The sequence below is a fragment of the Pleurodeles waltl genome, chromosome 6, assembly GCF_031143425.1.
Source record: "Pleurodeles waltl isolate 20211129_DDA chromosome 6, aPleWal1.hap1.20221129, whole genome shotgun sequence".
Lineage (NCBI taxonomy): Eukaryota > Metazoa > Chordata > Amphibia > Caudata > Salamandridae > Pleurodeles > Pleurodeles waltl.
The window spans coordinates 723,815,152-723,830,935 of NC_090445.1; the positions used below are offsets into that span (position 1 = coordinate 723,815,152).

At 44.1% G+C, this 15,784-nt stretch overlaps 1 protein-coding gene across 2 annotated transcripts in view; it reads left to right on the forward strand.

Moving 5' to 3' along the window:
* Nucleotides 1-15,784, forward strand: part of SFXN4 (sideroflexin 4) — a 160,422-nt gene that overhangs the window by 16,047 nt on the left and 128,591 nt on the right. For both annotated transcript variants that reach the window (XM_069239240.1, XM_069239241.1), the window contains exon 2: nucleotides 13,138-13,203. In XM_069239240.1, the coding sequence (XP_069095341.1) occupies nucleotides 13,138-13,203 (66 nt within the window). The remainder of the gene's footprint in view (nucleotides 1-13,137; nucleotides 13,204-15,784) is intronic.

A 15,784-nucleotide genomic window follows, 5' to 3' on the forward strand; every position in this document is an offset into this window, starting at 1 on the left:
TGTAACCTAAACCTCTTCGAAGATGTTGGATTTTTAGACACTGTAGAGCTTAGTAATGAAGTAGTCCTGGAAAAATGGCCTGAGTAGAAGATGCCAGCAGACAGATAATTTGAGCTAACCTTCTGAGAGACAGAGTTGAATGACTCAGGACCTGAGAAATCTCCTTTCTTATAAAAGAGATTTTTTTTCTTTTGGGAGCTGAAGAATCGACTTGTCTGAATCCACAAGGAATCCCAGAAATTCTGTCTGCCTCGATGAAATCATGCATGATTTGTCTTTGTTGACCCAAACCCAAGCTTTGAAAAAGGGATATGAGATAAGACATATGATGGCTTAAGACAATCTTGTCCTGATGTAAGAGAAGAAAGTCGTCTAAATAAACCAGTAACCGGACCCCTTGTGCCCTCACGTGAGTAATGACTGGTTTCATTACCTTTGTGAAACATCAAGGAGCTGACGATAGACCAATGGAAAGGCTTTTGAACTGGTAAAACGTGTCCTTCCACTGGCATTGAAGGAATTTCCTGAAAGCGTGGTGTATTGGGATAGAAAGATAAGCATCCTGAAGATCTAGGCGAACCATCCAGTCCTTTTCCAGTAACAAATCCCGGAGGTGAAGAATAGACTCAATTTTGAAATGGTGATACACTTCGTACCTGTTGAATAATTTTAGGTTTATTATGTGACAGAATTTCTTGTTCTTCTTGCGGACTAAAAACAATGTGCTTACACACCCTGAAGGATTGGGAAAACATATCTCTATCACATGTTTGCACAACAGGGAGTAAATCTCTTGGGATAAGAGAGCCTCTTGTTCTGTTGAAAATAAGAGGGGTCTTGGCGGAGAGTTTTGAAATGGAATCATATGAAGTTGTATACAATAACCCTTTATGGTTTGCAAAACCCACGGATCTGATGTTATCATTTCCCAAGCCACCAGGCAAAACTTTGTTCTACCTCCTACCGATAGTGGGACAAAAGGAAGATCGCTTACCTGAGCTTTGAGATCCTTTAGCTCTGTACCCACAGTATCTGAAGGCTCTGTTTCTTTGCAGATAAAACTGGGGTTTATAATCCTGCTGGAATCCGAAGGAGCTTCTGTTCTGGTTGCCCATGCCTCTTGGAATGTAGCGGCCGGCAAAGCGGCTCCTGCCTTTGCCGGCCCTGCCAAAAACCTGAGTATTGAGAAGTTTCTGTAAAGATGATTGAGCCTTATCAATTGACGCAAAAGTGGCATCGTACTTGCTGAGTTTCTTTTATGAAAGAGTCGCCAAAGAATAAGCCTTTAGCCTCCTGGCCCGCTTCCTAAGCTGCCAAATTGCTCAGCTTAGGGTCAATCTTTAAGAGCAAACTCTTGCATTGCTCCTGCGCCATGGCTAAGTTAGCATTGCCTAAGATACAAATCGCTCTCTGGGCCCAATTGGACAAAACCACTGGATCAATATTGGTGCCTTCAATCCTTGCTTCTTCCGCCAGATCTAAAATTCTGGTGAGGGGACCACACAGATCAAGTAATCTGTCCTGGCAATTAGTCCAGGCTCTATCAACACCTTTTTTAGGGTCTTTGCCGAACTTAGTAAAAAACAAAAGCATGTTCGGAACTATAGATGGAGTGGCAGTGATATTATGAGGCAAATCAGGTCTGGGGCACTCTGAACGCAGTCTACTGCGTGACAATTTATCAAGCAGTTGTATCTTAACCTGTTTGAGACATACTGGGACACATGATCATAAGGAGACCATTCTGTTGAATTTGGGTGACGGATAAGAGTTGGATCAAACATTGGATGACCTGCAAAATGCAGTATTGTTAGTAATGTTTTTATTCGCTTTAGAAGACTCTCCCAGTTCATCAAGAGAAGTTTTATACCTCTTCTCCAAAGGCCCTGACCAGATCATTATGTCTGGATCATCCTTATCCATAACTGAGTCACCTGTATCATCATCATCCGTGTCTCTTAAATGGGTAATATTAATCAGAAAATTGTACTTACTCGAAGTGCCAGTCTCTGAAAAACTTTGAGCTGAATAAGAGCCTTTAGGAGGGGAGGAACATCTGCCCCACGCTTTTTTGCCTTCTTAGGATTAGTGGTCGTAGGATCTTTGTCCAGTCATTTTTTCATAGAGTCCTCTAAGGCCTTAAAGAGATCAAAGATAGTTTGAATCTTTAATGAAGGCATTCAAATTATCCTTAAATATTTGGGCCTCTTCATCTTCAGAAAGTATTTCCATTATTAAAGTGTTCACTGAAAACTAATGATAAGGATGAAGGCACCTGTGAAAAACAAAAACGTATGGTGTTGAAAAATATGTCAAAAAGTAACCTGAACCAGCAGGGTTAACAGAAGGGAAACTCAGGAAATGGGCGGACCAAAAGGCGTGGCGCTCCGGACGAGGCGTGTATTGAAGGGGGATGACTTTGAATGAGAATCGATGAGGTGAGAAGGCAACGCAGTCGTCGCGAAGGGCAGGGCCCTCTGTCAGACGGTGCGAGAAATGCTAAGGAGAGTAGAAGAGCGAACGTTAACGAACATGCTAAATGGAGACCGGCAATTAGGGTGCGAGCGGTACAGAGTTTGCGAACAATACAAGGTTAAGACATGGAAAAAACTAATTCACTAAATAACAATAATAAAATTATAAAAGGATACATATATACATACTAACAAAATTATATTGCAATGTAGATTTTCCTAGTTTTAATGGCGGAAAGTCTTAATTTTATTAAAGACACGGAGGTGAGTATTATGCGTTTCTTTTCTTGCTTAAATTAAACAGCAGCAAGTGAAGAAAAACTACAAATCCCATAAGCGAAGAGAAACGAGCCAATGGGAAACGATTTGTAGTTCATTTACAAGAACCAATAAACACCAATGTATGTCATTATGACGTAACTTGACTGCGAACAGCCCTCTTTTCTTGCGCGTTAGTCAGCTAGAATGAAATAAAGGAAATATAGAAGCTAAAATAAGAACTGCCATAATAAAAGATAATAATTCAGAACAAAAGTTCATTAGTTGAGGACGTTCTTAGATGAGCTGTCATCTGCTCATAAACTTTCAAACATTGTGCAAAACATAATTTGGGTTGGTCTGGGAAATATGGATAAAAAACAGAATGCAAATTTGTTTTAGTTCTGCGAGACACAGTAAATAGTACGCTAGAGGGAGTAAATTGCCTAGAGGAAATATCCAATGCTTTGACATCAGAAAGACGTTTAATAGGAATGAGACATAACAGCATGGTGAGTTTCGCAGATAACATTTTCAGAGTAAGGGAAGAATTATTGGGCCATGCAAGAAGGAACTTTAACACTACATTAACATCCCACAAAAACTTATACTTAGGTAAAGGTGGATTAGAAAATTTTACTCCCTTTAACAGGCGACAGATAAGTGGTTGTTCACCCACAGGTTTTCTGTTGACGAACTGATGAATAGAGGAGATGGCTGATCTGTACAGATTAATAGTACGAAAAGCTTTGCCCTTGCTAGCTTCGGCGGCAAGGAAGTTCACGATAAAGGTGACATCTGCTGAAAGGGAATCGATGTGTTTTCCCAAACACCAGCTGTGCCATAAAGCCCAGGCTGACTTGTAGGCCTTTCTTGTCCCTGGAGCCCAGGCCTGTCTGATATATTCAAAGCTTGTGCTGAAATGAGAGGGAAAGATGGGGAATTACCGAGATTTTCCATGCTGAAAGATAAAGAAGCTTGTCCAAGACAAGACTGTGAGGATGTTGAAGTGGGTCCAAAAGGAGATCCGGAAAAGGAGAAATAAGGAAAGGACAATCTGTGGCAAGTTCCAGAACAGTTGGAAACCAAATCTGGGATTGCCAAAAAGGAGTAATTATGATTTGAGTGGCATGTTGACGTCGAACTTGTGCTAGCACCCTGCTGATCATAGCGAAGGGGGAAAAGCGTAAGAGAGGAACTTGGACCAATCTTGAAGAAATGCATCCGAGGCGATAGCCAAAGGATCCGAACACCAACTGTAAAATAGAGGAAGTTGTCAATTTAGGCGAGATGCGAACAGATCGATCAACAAGGTGCCCCATTTGTGCTGTAGAAATTGAAAGATCGCAGGATGGAGTTTCCAGTCGCTTGAGCCGCGGAGATGACGAGAGTGCCAATCGGCGATGGAGTTGAGGGTTACTGGAAGATACTCTGCATGAACCAAAATTTGGTTTGCAATGCAGAATTCCCAAAAGCCCTTTGCTAACTCTGCTAGGGGTTTGGATCTTGTGCCTCGGAGGTGATTTATATAACGGACTGCCGAAATGTTGTCCATCCTGAGAAGGATAGCACAACAAACCTTGTTCTTTGCGAGGCTTCTGATTGCAAAGGAGCCCGCAAGCATCTCTAAACAATTGATATGCAATCTGGACTCCTGTAATGACCATGTACCTCCAGTCGAGATTGTACCACAACGGGCTCCCCAGTCTGTCAGACTTGCATCTGACTCTAATACAAGATCTGGGACTCATGGAAAGATAGCTCTTCCGTTCCAGGCATCTAAATGGTCTATCCACCATTGCAGTTCTGTTCGAGAATCGTGATCTAGCGGAATGGTGTCTGCGTATAAAAGGCCTTTTGTGCAAATGTTGAATCTTTAGACGCTGAAGGGCCCGGTAGTGTAAGGGATCTGTGAATATGGCCTGAATGGAAGAGGAAAGAAGACCGACTACGCGGGCGAGAGTTCTTAGAGAAATGTAAGGATGACGTAAAATCTGAAGAATCTCTGACTTTGTAGATTTTATCTTTGCGGAAGGGAGTAACAGGGTAGCCGAAAGAGAATTGATTTGGAAACCTAAGAATTCTATAATTTGGGTAGGGAGAAGAAGAGATTTCTCTTTGTTGATAATAAAACCCAAGTCTGAAAGAAGAGAACTAGTTAAGTTGAGGTGAGATAGAAGCAATTGCGGTGATTGACTCATCAGAAGAATGTCGTCCAGATAGATAAGAAGTCTTACTCCCTGAGCCCTGAGGTGAGCTACCACTGGCTTCAAGAGCTTGGTGAAACACTATGGAGCCGATGACAGACCGAAAGGTAGAGACGTAAAATGAAAGGCTTTGTCTAGCCACTGGAATTGGAGGAACTTTCTGTGTTCTGGGTGAATTGGGATGACTAGATACGCGTCTTGTAAATCTAAACGAACCATCCATTCGTTCTGAAGAAGAGAATCCCTGAGATGGAGGATAGTTTCCATCTTGAAGTGGCGGTATACCACAAACTGGTTGAAGAATTTGAGATTGATGACTGGTTGCATTTTCTTGTTCTTCTTCTTTTGGACTAGGAAAATGGAGCTGGTGAAACCGGAAGGATCGAGACGAGTTACTGCAATAGCTTGTTTTTGCAGAAGAGACTGGACCTCTGAAGAAATGAGAGCGGACATATCTATAGAGAAACGTGGAAAAGGAGACCGAAGGACTTGAACTGGAGTTGAATAAAACTCTATCATATACCCTTGAATGGTGTTTAGAACCCATGGGTCTGAGGTAATTAATGACCAATTTGGGAAAAAATGACAAATACGACCGCCAACGGGAACCTGGGAAAAGGATTGATTTACCTGATTGATTGGTAATCATGGAGTTCCTGTAACCTCTGGAGCGGAATCCTCTGGCCCTTTGTGGGTAAAACTGTGGCCTGAAATCCTGGTAAGCTGAGTTGTAGGTGCTGCGGGAGCCTTGATTGTAGTAATATGAGCAGCCGGCAAAGCGGCTCCTGCCAGCCCTGGAGAAAACCTGCTGATTGAACATTTTCTTTAGAGACTGTTGAGCCTTATCCAAGGAGGTGAAGGTGGCTACGTATTTGCCTAGCTCTTTGATAAAGTTGTCGCCAAACAGTAAACCCTCTGTTTTTACTTGGGTTTGTATTGTCGCCAAGTTGCCAGGTTTTGGGTCTAGTTTGAGTAGGAGACCTTTATGCCTTTCTTGAGAAAAGGCAGCATTCGCATTTCCGAGAGGGCAGACCGACCTCTGGACCCATAAGGAGAGTTCTTCAGGGTCAATAAGAGAACCATCGATCCTGACTGACTCGGCGATGTCAAAAATGTGGGTGAGGGGACCGATGACGTCCAGCAATTTGTCCTGGCTGGAGGACCAGGCTTTGTCAATACCTTTCCGAGGATCTTTGCCAAATTTAGTGAAAACTGTTAGCACGTTAATGTCCTGCTTGATAGCAGAAACTTCCTCCGGGTCAACCTGAATGGAACTGCTAGATTCCATGGTGTCAGGAATGAGAAGGCAAAATATCACAAAAACAGGTGAGAGGGAAGCAAGGAGGGAAAGGGTTAATCTTTTTGCTAAGGAATCAGAGAGCCCCACCCCTGCGCGTGTATAGGCTAATCTTACTGCCGTCCCCGAACGAGGAACTAGAAAGGAAAGGCTCCGGAGCGTCTCCGGTAGAGGTAAGGATTAATGGGGTTCCTCGTTTCTGACGGGCGGACCGAGAAATGCCGGTCTGACGCATCAGAAACGGTTGGAACCGTTAAAGCGGAGCGTACGCGAAGGCAAGCGCAAGACAAAGAGCGCAAGGAGAAAATAAAACGTATGCAACAACTTGCTGACTCAACCAGACAGATGGAACACTACACGAGTCAAGCAACGCGCGAAGCGCACCTCGTTTTATAAAGAAAATACATTAAAAGTTATTAAATATACACAAAGAACGGTAGCATATAATGAAAGAGTACTTAACTTGGCTGCGAGCAGTCAAGTTATGTCATAATGGCATACATTGGTGTTTATTGGTTCTTGTAAATGAACTACAAATCGTTTCCCATTGGCTCGTTTCTCTTCGCTTATGGGATTTGTAGTTTTTCTTCACTTGCTGCTGTTTAATTAAAGCAAGAAAAGAAACGCATAATAGGAGGCTCCGGTCTTGTCATAAAATATAAAATTATATGATGAGAAGATATTACTTATCTGGACTGCGAGCAGCAAGAAAAGAGGACTTGTTGCTCCCAGTCATGACGTTTATAGTACTATCATTATGTGATTGGCAGTTTACCTTTATGACATCACATTGTAGTTTCCCAGCTTGAAATGCTGGGATTTGTGGTTTTATCTTGGCTTCTATTGAAAATAAAGCAGGAAAAGATAGCGTAATAGGAGCTTCTGGGTCTTGTAATAAAAATAAGTTTCCTTGTCCTCGGAGCGCACTTATACTTTTGTCTACATTTGGCAACTGTAGGAAGTTGGCTCTGTATGTACTATTTCAAAGTAAGAAATAGCATGCACAGAGTCCAAGGGTTCCCCTTAGAGGGAAGATAGTGGCAAAAAGAGATAATTCTAATGCTCTATTTTGTGGTAGTGTGGTCGAGCAGTAGGCTTATCAGAGGGTAGTGTTAAGCATTTGTTGTACACACACAGGCAATAAATGAGGAACACACACTGAGACAATTCCAGGCCAATAGGTTTTTATATAGACAAATATATTTTCTTAGTTTATTTTAAGAACCACAGGTTCAAGATTTACAAACAATACTTTAAATGAACGGTATTTCACTCAGGTATCTTAGGAACTTCGAATTATCACAATAGCATGTGCAGTTTTGGCAAAAATGGCAGTAAGCTATTTTAAAATTGGACACTGCAACATTCAACAGTTCCTGGGGGAGGTAAGTATTTGTTAGTTTCACAGGTAAGTAAAGCACTTACATGGTTCAAAGTTGGGTCCAAGGTAGCCCACTGTTGGGGGTTCAGGGCAACCCCAAAGTTACCACACCAGCAGCTCAGGGCCGGTCAGGTGCAGAGGTCAAAGTGGTGCCCAAAACACATATTATTCAATGGAAATAGGGGTGCCCCGGTTCCAGTCTGCCAGCAGATAAGTACCCGTGACTTGGGAGGGCAGACCAGGGGGGTTTTGTAGGGCACTGGGTGGGACACAAGCAGGCACAAAAAGTACACCCTCAGCGGCACAGGGGCGGCTGGGTGCAGTGTACAAACAGGCGTTGGGTTTGCAATAGGTTTCAATTGGAGACCCAGGGGGCTCTTCAGCGATGCAGGCAGGCAAGGGGGGGGGGGCTCCTCGGGGTAGCCACCACCTGGGCTAGGAAGAGGGCCTCCTGGGGGTCGCGCCTGCACTGGAGTTCGGTTCCTTCAGGTCCTGGGGGCTGCGGGTGCAGAGTCTTTACCAGGCATCGGGTATCGGGTTCCTTGAAGCAGGCAGTCGCGGTCAGGGGGAGCCTCTGGATTCCCTCTGCAGGCGTCGCTGTGGGAGCTCAGGGGGGTCAACTCTGGCTACTCACGGGCTCGCAGTCGCCGGGGGGTCCTCCCTGTAGTGTTGGTTTTCCGCAGGTCGAGCCGGGGGCGTCGGGTGCAGAGTGGAAAGTCTCACGCTTCCGGCGGGAAACGTGTGGTCTTTAAAAGTTGCTTCTTTGTTGCAAAGTTGCAGTTTTCTTGGAATAGGGCCGCTGTCCTCGGGAGTTCTTGGTCCTTTTAGATGCAGGGTAGTCCTCTGAGGCTTCAGAGGTTGCTGGACCCTGGGGGACGCGTCGCTGTTTCAGTTTTTCTTGAAGTGGGGAGACAGGCCAGTAGGGCTGGGGCCAAAGCAGTTGGTGTCTCTGTCTTCTCTGCAGGGCTTCAGGTCAGCAATCCTTCTTCCTCTTCAGGTTGCAGGAATCTAGTTTCATAGGTTCTGGGGAGCCCCTAAATACTGGATTTAGGGGTGTGTTTAGGTCTGGGAGGGCAGTAGCCAATGGCTACTGTCTTACTGTCCTTGAGGGTGGCTACACCCTCCTTGTGCCTCCTCCCTGAGGGGAGGGGGTCCCATCCCTATTCCTATTGGGGGAATACTCCAAAATCAAGATGGAGGATTTCTAAAGGCAGGGGTCACCTCAGCTCAGGACACCTTAGGGGCTGTCCTGACTGGTGGGTGACTCCTCCTTGTTTTTCTCATTATCTCCCCTGGACTTGCTGCCAAAAGTGGGGGCTGTGTCCAGGGGGCGGGCATCTCCACTAGCTGGAGTGCCCTGCGGCATTGTAACACGAAGCCTGAGTCTTTGAGGCTCACTGCTAGGTGTTACAGATCCTGCAGGGGGGAGGTGTGAAGCACCCCCACCCAGAGCAGGATTTTGTTTCTGTCCTCAGAGAGCACAAAGGCCCTCACCACATGGGGTCAGAAACTCGTCTCTCAGCAGCAGGCTGGCACAGACCAGTCAGTCCTGCACTAAACAATTGGGTAAAATACGGGGGGCATCTCTGAGATGCCCTCTGTGTGCATTTTTTAATAAATCCAACACTGGCATCAGTGTGGGTTTATTATTCTAATAAGTTTGATACCAAACTTCCCAGCATTCAGTGTAGCCATTATGGAGCTGTGGAGTTTGTTTTTGACAAACTCCCAGACCATATACTTAATATGGCCACAACTGTACTTAAAATGTCTAAGAATAGACTTAGACACTGTAGGGGCATATTGCTCATGCAGCTATGCCCTTACCTGTGGTATAGTGCACCCTGCCTTAGGGCTGTAAGACCTGCTAGAGGGGTGACTTACCTATGCCACAGGCAGTATTTTGTGTGCATGGCATCCTGAGGGGGATGCCATGTCGACTTTGCCTTTTTCTCCCCACCAACACACACAATCTGCCATGACAGTGTGCATGTGTTAGGTGAGGGGTCCCTTGGGGTGGCACAACATATGCTGCAGCCCTTAGGGACCTTCTCTGGTCACAGCTCCCTTGGTACCACTGGTACCTTTTACAAGGGATTTATCTGTGTGCCAGGGGTGTGCCAATTGTGGAGACAATGGTACATTTTAGGTGAAAGAACACTGGTGCTGGGGCCTGGTTAGCAGGGTCCCAGCACACTTCTCAGTCAAGTCAGCATCTCAGTAGAAGGCAAAAAGTGGGGGGTAACTGCAACAGGGAGCCATTTCCTTACAGCAACCACCTGTATTCCGTGGAATTTGTTGCAGAGCTCTATGAAGGTGATTGGAAGCTTTGCTACTTATGTTGTCAGAAATAAATGAAATGGATAATTACCCTCCCAGAGCTTTTGGGGCTTGGTGAGAAGGGCCCTAATTACCTGACCTATGTAGACGAAGGGTGTTGTACCATTAAATAGCTTCTCCTCAATAAGAAGAAAAATATTAAACAAAGTCAAATGGTAGACATAAAGCTTATGCAAAAGGTTAGCCATGTTTATAGATCTCCAGACTAGCCTGCACCCTTTAGTGTAGAGATGTCCCTCCTGTTCAATGCAATTTTCTTGGGCTTCTTAGCCAGTTGCTGCAGGCAATTGAATAGGTTATGATCACCGATGATGGTAGGCAGGATGGGCCCCTCCTCTATCCCATTCAAAAGATATCTGGTAACAAAGATATAATTGATAACAGACACAGCACCCCTTCCGGTGTAAGTAGCCACAAAGAAATCGAGGACCCAACTTGCTCCATATTATTGCATAGGTCGAAATCCTCTAAATGACACGACAGTTCATTACACATTCTATCCCTAATGTCTACAGGGCTATCAGTAAATCTAGGTTCATATATGTTAGCCTCCGAGGGCAGAGTGATATGCCCAAGTTTGGCATTGAAGTCCCCAGACAAAATCAGGTTTAGGACCTTCCTTGCAGGTAGCATACCTGCAGTAAATCTCACCGACTAGTTCAAACATCAAACCATAATTTGGATTATTCTTCAAAACAAAATTGTCATTATAGAAATTGATAATAACAATATTACAATTGCTGGGAAGCTAACATATAAGACTTGAATAACACCACTACTAGTAGGGATAGGTACTACAGAACAATCCAGGGTGGTCTTAAACCGTGCATTAGGATTCCCCCTGCCCCATGAACAACCCTGGGAGTCAGTCATTATCTGGTAAATTGAGTAGGCAGAAAAACGATTCTTTGTGCACAATTGACAGTTAACAGGGGAAGGGACATAGGTGATTGAATATAGGGTGGCGTCAAGCATGCTAGCTGGTCCATAAAAGAAATACAAAGGAAGGAACTTTACAGCACTAAGTCTGACATAACCTTAATGTGCAGATACTAGGAGATATTTAACAACATGCAAGTTTACAAAGTTCACTCTAGAATTCCTTCTCCTGTGGACTCACACCCATCCCGCTCTACAGGCAACCACTATTCAGCCAAACAACTGCCCCTTACGTTTAATGTTGCCATGCAGCCAGTGTGTACTCTTGTTGATAAGATGCTTAGTGGATTCTAAGGTAGGGTGAACTAATCTAGATATGCCCCTGCTATGTCTTTGTCGATTTTTAGACATAGTAATTGACCAAAGAAGCCATTTTAAATGCATATGCTGGACACAGGTAAATACGAGTTCCCCAGCTACATGATAGCTTCACTGAAGATAGGGATTTTTGGTATCAAACATCTCGTGTTGGTGAACCCACACTGATGCCAGTGTTGGATTTACCAATACATGCCCCTAGAAGGCACCTATGAAAAAGCTATGACATTTCAAGCAAGTCAAAAACTACAAATTGGGGGCATGTTCGTTTGCTCAACGTCACCATGAGAGAAAGTTCTGGTTGCCTTTTGAGGTAGCCCCATGGATCATGCTCCATGGATCACCTCACTGGTTAAAGCAACTTTGCCTACTGGTAGGAAAAACTGGGAGGAGGCGTTAAGAAACATTTAACTTTTCAAAAAGCTGTTGTAACCATCATTGGCTCTGACACCCTGTCCATCCTCTTCTCTATGGATCTCTTTGAAAATCTCCTATTAGAAGGGGGGTAGTGATAAAGGTACTCCTCAGATGGGTCTTCCTGATGGATAGGTAAACTGCAGTGCAGAATGTTCCTGCTACCTGTGACACAAGAGTTTTGGTACTGTTGTCTGTTTTTGAGTCTCAGTCCAGGTATGGTTATAGACCAAATCCTGCGCCCTCAAGAAACTGTGAGATTGCATCTTGTAGCTACGCTGTGTGAATTTTCAAGTTCCGAGACGTTTCTGCTGCTGAAATAGTTTATTTTATCCCCACACACTCATTATTTTCCATTTAGGATTGCACATGGGCATGATCATGCCAGTTAACCACTTCTGATGTTTTTGCCTGAGCTATGATGCAGATGATTGAAGTAAAAAGTGTGAGACTTCTCCTGTTAGATGCAGACACGTGTGTCCACATCGCTTTCTCTGCTCTAGTCATGCCTGCAGCCTTACATGCCCCTGCATATAACTCACCACAATGTTTGAAAGGTAGAACGTTTCAGCAGTTTTTCAGCTGTTTTAGGATTTAGTTCTTTCCTGTGTTTCTTAAAAGGGAGACACTTTTGGCGACCGCGAGGAGCAAGCTGTTGGAATCCCTGTATTCCTATCAGTACCCCCTCTCTCCCACCTTTAATAACCCGAGCATGGCAATGCTAGTAGGTCTGGCTTCAAAGGAATGGTGTATGGTAATGTGAAGCATTACAAGTAAGTATCATGGGAATTAATATGTATTTGTGTGAAAGCAAGGAACTGTAGAATAATTTTGTGTAAGTTAAAAGGTCAAGTGCCATGTCCACTGCCAATATAACAAACCTAAAATCCATGTACGTTAATGACTGCCATCATCCAATCCGTGCTGCTGCCAAAGAAAAACAACATAAATTATCTATTTATCTAAACCACTTAATAACATTACAGTGTCATGTATGTGCCCTTGAAGGTTCAATTTCAGCAGCTAGATAAACAAAATGATACCAGCTGTATGAAGGACAACACTTTTTTGTGGAAGCACACCACTTCTGCCCAATCAAAACTTGTACTTCTGGTTTCCAACATGTTGGTGGGGCCAAAGTCCTCTCTATGGAATTCTTAAATAATTGTCTGGTGACAGCTGCACTGTCAAGCCAGACCATAAAGATCCAGCTTTTTGGGTTGAGTAGCTTAGAGGGCCTTTCTGGTAGTATGCTTACGTTTGTGTTTGCAGGCTGGAATAGAGATCTTCACCAAATTGTTCTTCCTCAAGCCCAGCCCTATGTGTCAACGATAAGAGTAAAATGGTGGGGCTTATTTTCACACCTTGTTACAGGCACAGTGGTGCTAATACATCCTTTCCATACCCTAAGCAGTGCCTTGTTGTATGAGGCAAGTATGCCTTGTCCTATCAGTATAAGTGTTGATGTTTATAGATTTTCTTTGGTGATATATTTGTTTCTTCTTTCAGTCTTTCATCAGGAGGTTTCTTCACTGGTTGGATATTTTGGACCCATTGTTACTTTTGTCAACAGAGGTAAGTACAGAGGGTGTTTTTTTGAAAAAATGCCTCATGATGGGCTGTAATGTTTGTACTACTGTCCTCCTATTCTTTTGTATTGACTTCTAAAAATGATTTTAGCCATTTGGAGCCACCTACAGGGCTTTGAAAAGGAACTTTCTAACCTTTCAGTACAAGTATCCCTTGCACACAAAAGAATCACAAAATAGACTGCACCATTACCAAATCCCATTACATATAGAACAGGAACAGCATAGGGCGCAACATTGCAGGTTTCACGTCATACAGACTGGCAGTGCCAGACCCTTGCTCCGCATGCCTAAGGAGTCAAGCTAGCCTGTCTGATTAAGGGTGATACCCTGAAACCGGTCCCAGGATGCTTGCTTCCAGTCCGGAGAGGACCAGGCTTGGCAGTTCGGGCTGGAATGTTCCCATAGGGAGCAGGGTCAAGACTGATTTGCATATGGCTGGGTCCAAACTGGAATGGCATGGGTAGCAAAAAAACGATGGATTTAGGCACAGATCTCTCTACTGGGGTGAATGCTTGACATTGTTCAGCATTCCATCCATGACTTTTTCTTTTTGCATTTGTTGCCCTAAGTGGAAAGGGAATTCCCAGACTTGGGTCCCTTGCTCCCCATGCCACTGGAGTCAAGCTAACTTGGCTGATGAAGTGTAATACCCTCAAACCGGTACAAGGATGCTTGTTTCCAGTCCAGGGAGGACCTGACTTGGCAGTATGGGCAGGACTGTTCTCAGGAGGGGAAGGGTCATGACTGATTTGCAAATGGCTGGGTCCAAACTGGAATGGCATGGGTAGCAACAAACTGATGGATTTAGGCCCAGATCTCTGTACTGGGGGTGAATGTTTGAAATTGTTCAGCATTCCGTCCATCGCTTGTTTTTTTACATTTGTTGCCCTGAGTGGGAACGGTATACCCAGACGTGGGACCTTTGCTCCCTATGCCACTGGAGTCAAGCTAGCCTGGCTGATGAAGGGTGATACCCTGAAACCGGTCCCAGGATGCTTGTTTCCAGTCCAGGGATGACCTGGCTTGGCAGTTCGGGCTGGACTGTTCTCATAGGGAGCAGGGTCAAGACTCATTTGCATATTGCTGGGTCCAAACTGGAATGGCATGGGTAGCAAAAAAAATATGTATTTAAGCCCAGATCTCTGCACTGGGGGTGAATGTTTGAAATTGTTCAGCATTCTGTCCATCACTTGTTCTTTTTGCAGTTGTTGCCCTAAGTGGTAAGGGTATGCCCAGACGTGTGTCCCTTGATCCCTATGCCAATGGAGTCGAGCTAGCTTGGCTGATGAAGGGTGATACCCTGAAACTGGTCCCAAGATGCTCGTTTCCAGTCCAGGGGGTCCTTTGCCTGGCAGTTCGGGCTGGACTGTTCCCATAGGGACAAGTGTCACGACTGATTTGTATATGGCTGGGTCCAAACTGGAATGGCACGGGTAGCAATAAAACAATGGATTTAGGCCCATATCTTTGTACTGGGGGTGAATGTTTGACATTGTTCAGCATTTTGTCCATCACTTGTTCTTTTTGTTCTTTGTACATTGTAGGCAGCAGCATGGCAAGCTTAGTGGCACACACTGCAGAAGAAAAGTTCAGACAGCAGCACTGCAAGCAATTCCAACAGAACAGGTGCAGAAAAGACAACACCAACAGCGTATGCTTCCATCGTACCCACACAGAGCAAGTACATCACAGGCAGCGGGAGCATATGATTCCTCACAAACACAGGAGAGGCACACCACAGGTAGCAGGATTGCATTCACACAGAGAACCCAGTGCAGAGCAAAGAGTAATCACACAGGTTTCTTTTGGGTACAGTGCAGGAAGCAAATGTGCAAGCTTCTGCCTCACTCAAAGACATTCATACAAACACACACACTGCAAACGTCCCTCGTACACTTAAGGGAATGATGTAGCGCACTGGCCTGGGAGCAACAGTTCAAGATACTTTTTCCACATGTAGATGTCATAACCTACTCACAGGAGCATCACAAACACCCTACACACTAAAAACATACAACGCTTAAAGCTGTAGCAGTGCAAGAGTGCATTATGAGCTAGAGGTACAGCAGACGTGGCACAAGTGCAAACTTTCTTCGGCGTAACAAAAAGATCACAGCACAGACAGCAACAGTGTAAGCTTCTCATACACAAAACAGGTGTAGGGCCACCTTTCCTACATTAAGAGAATGTATGCGTGACAGTGTTCTGCATTGATGTAGTATGTAGCACATGTAAATGAACATCAATAAAACAGTATTAAACTAGTTTGTTAACATGCGTTTGTAGGTTTTCTAAAAGAGTGAATATTTGACATGACTATTGGTACATTTGACACATGGTTATAACGTTTTATAATGTATTTATCAAACTATTCTTACATTTTTACAGTCTTTGTCATTCTGAACAAATGTATATTTAGTGTAACTGATACCTATATGTCTATTTATATTATGTTTTTTGAAAACTACATTTCTGATAGAATTTCAGAAAGCTAATGGATCAAAAATGACGTTCAGTGAGGCTATATTGGATTCTTAAGAAAAGCCCTTGATGTTGCATTTCTA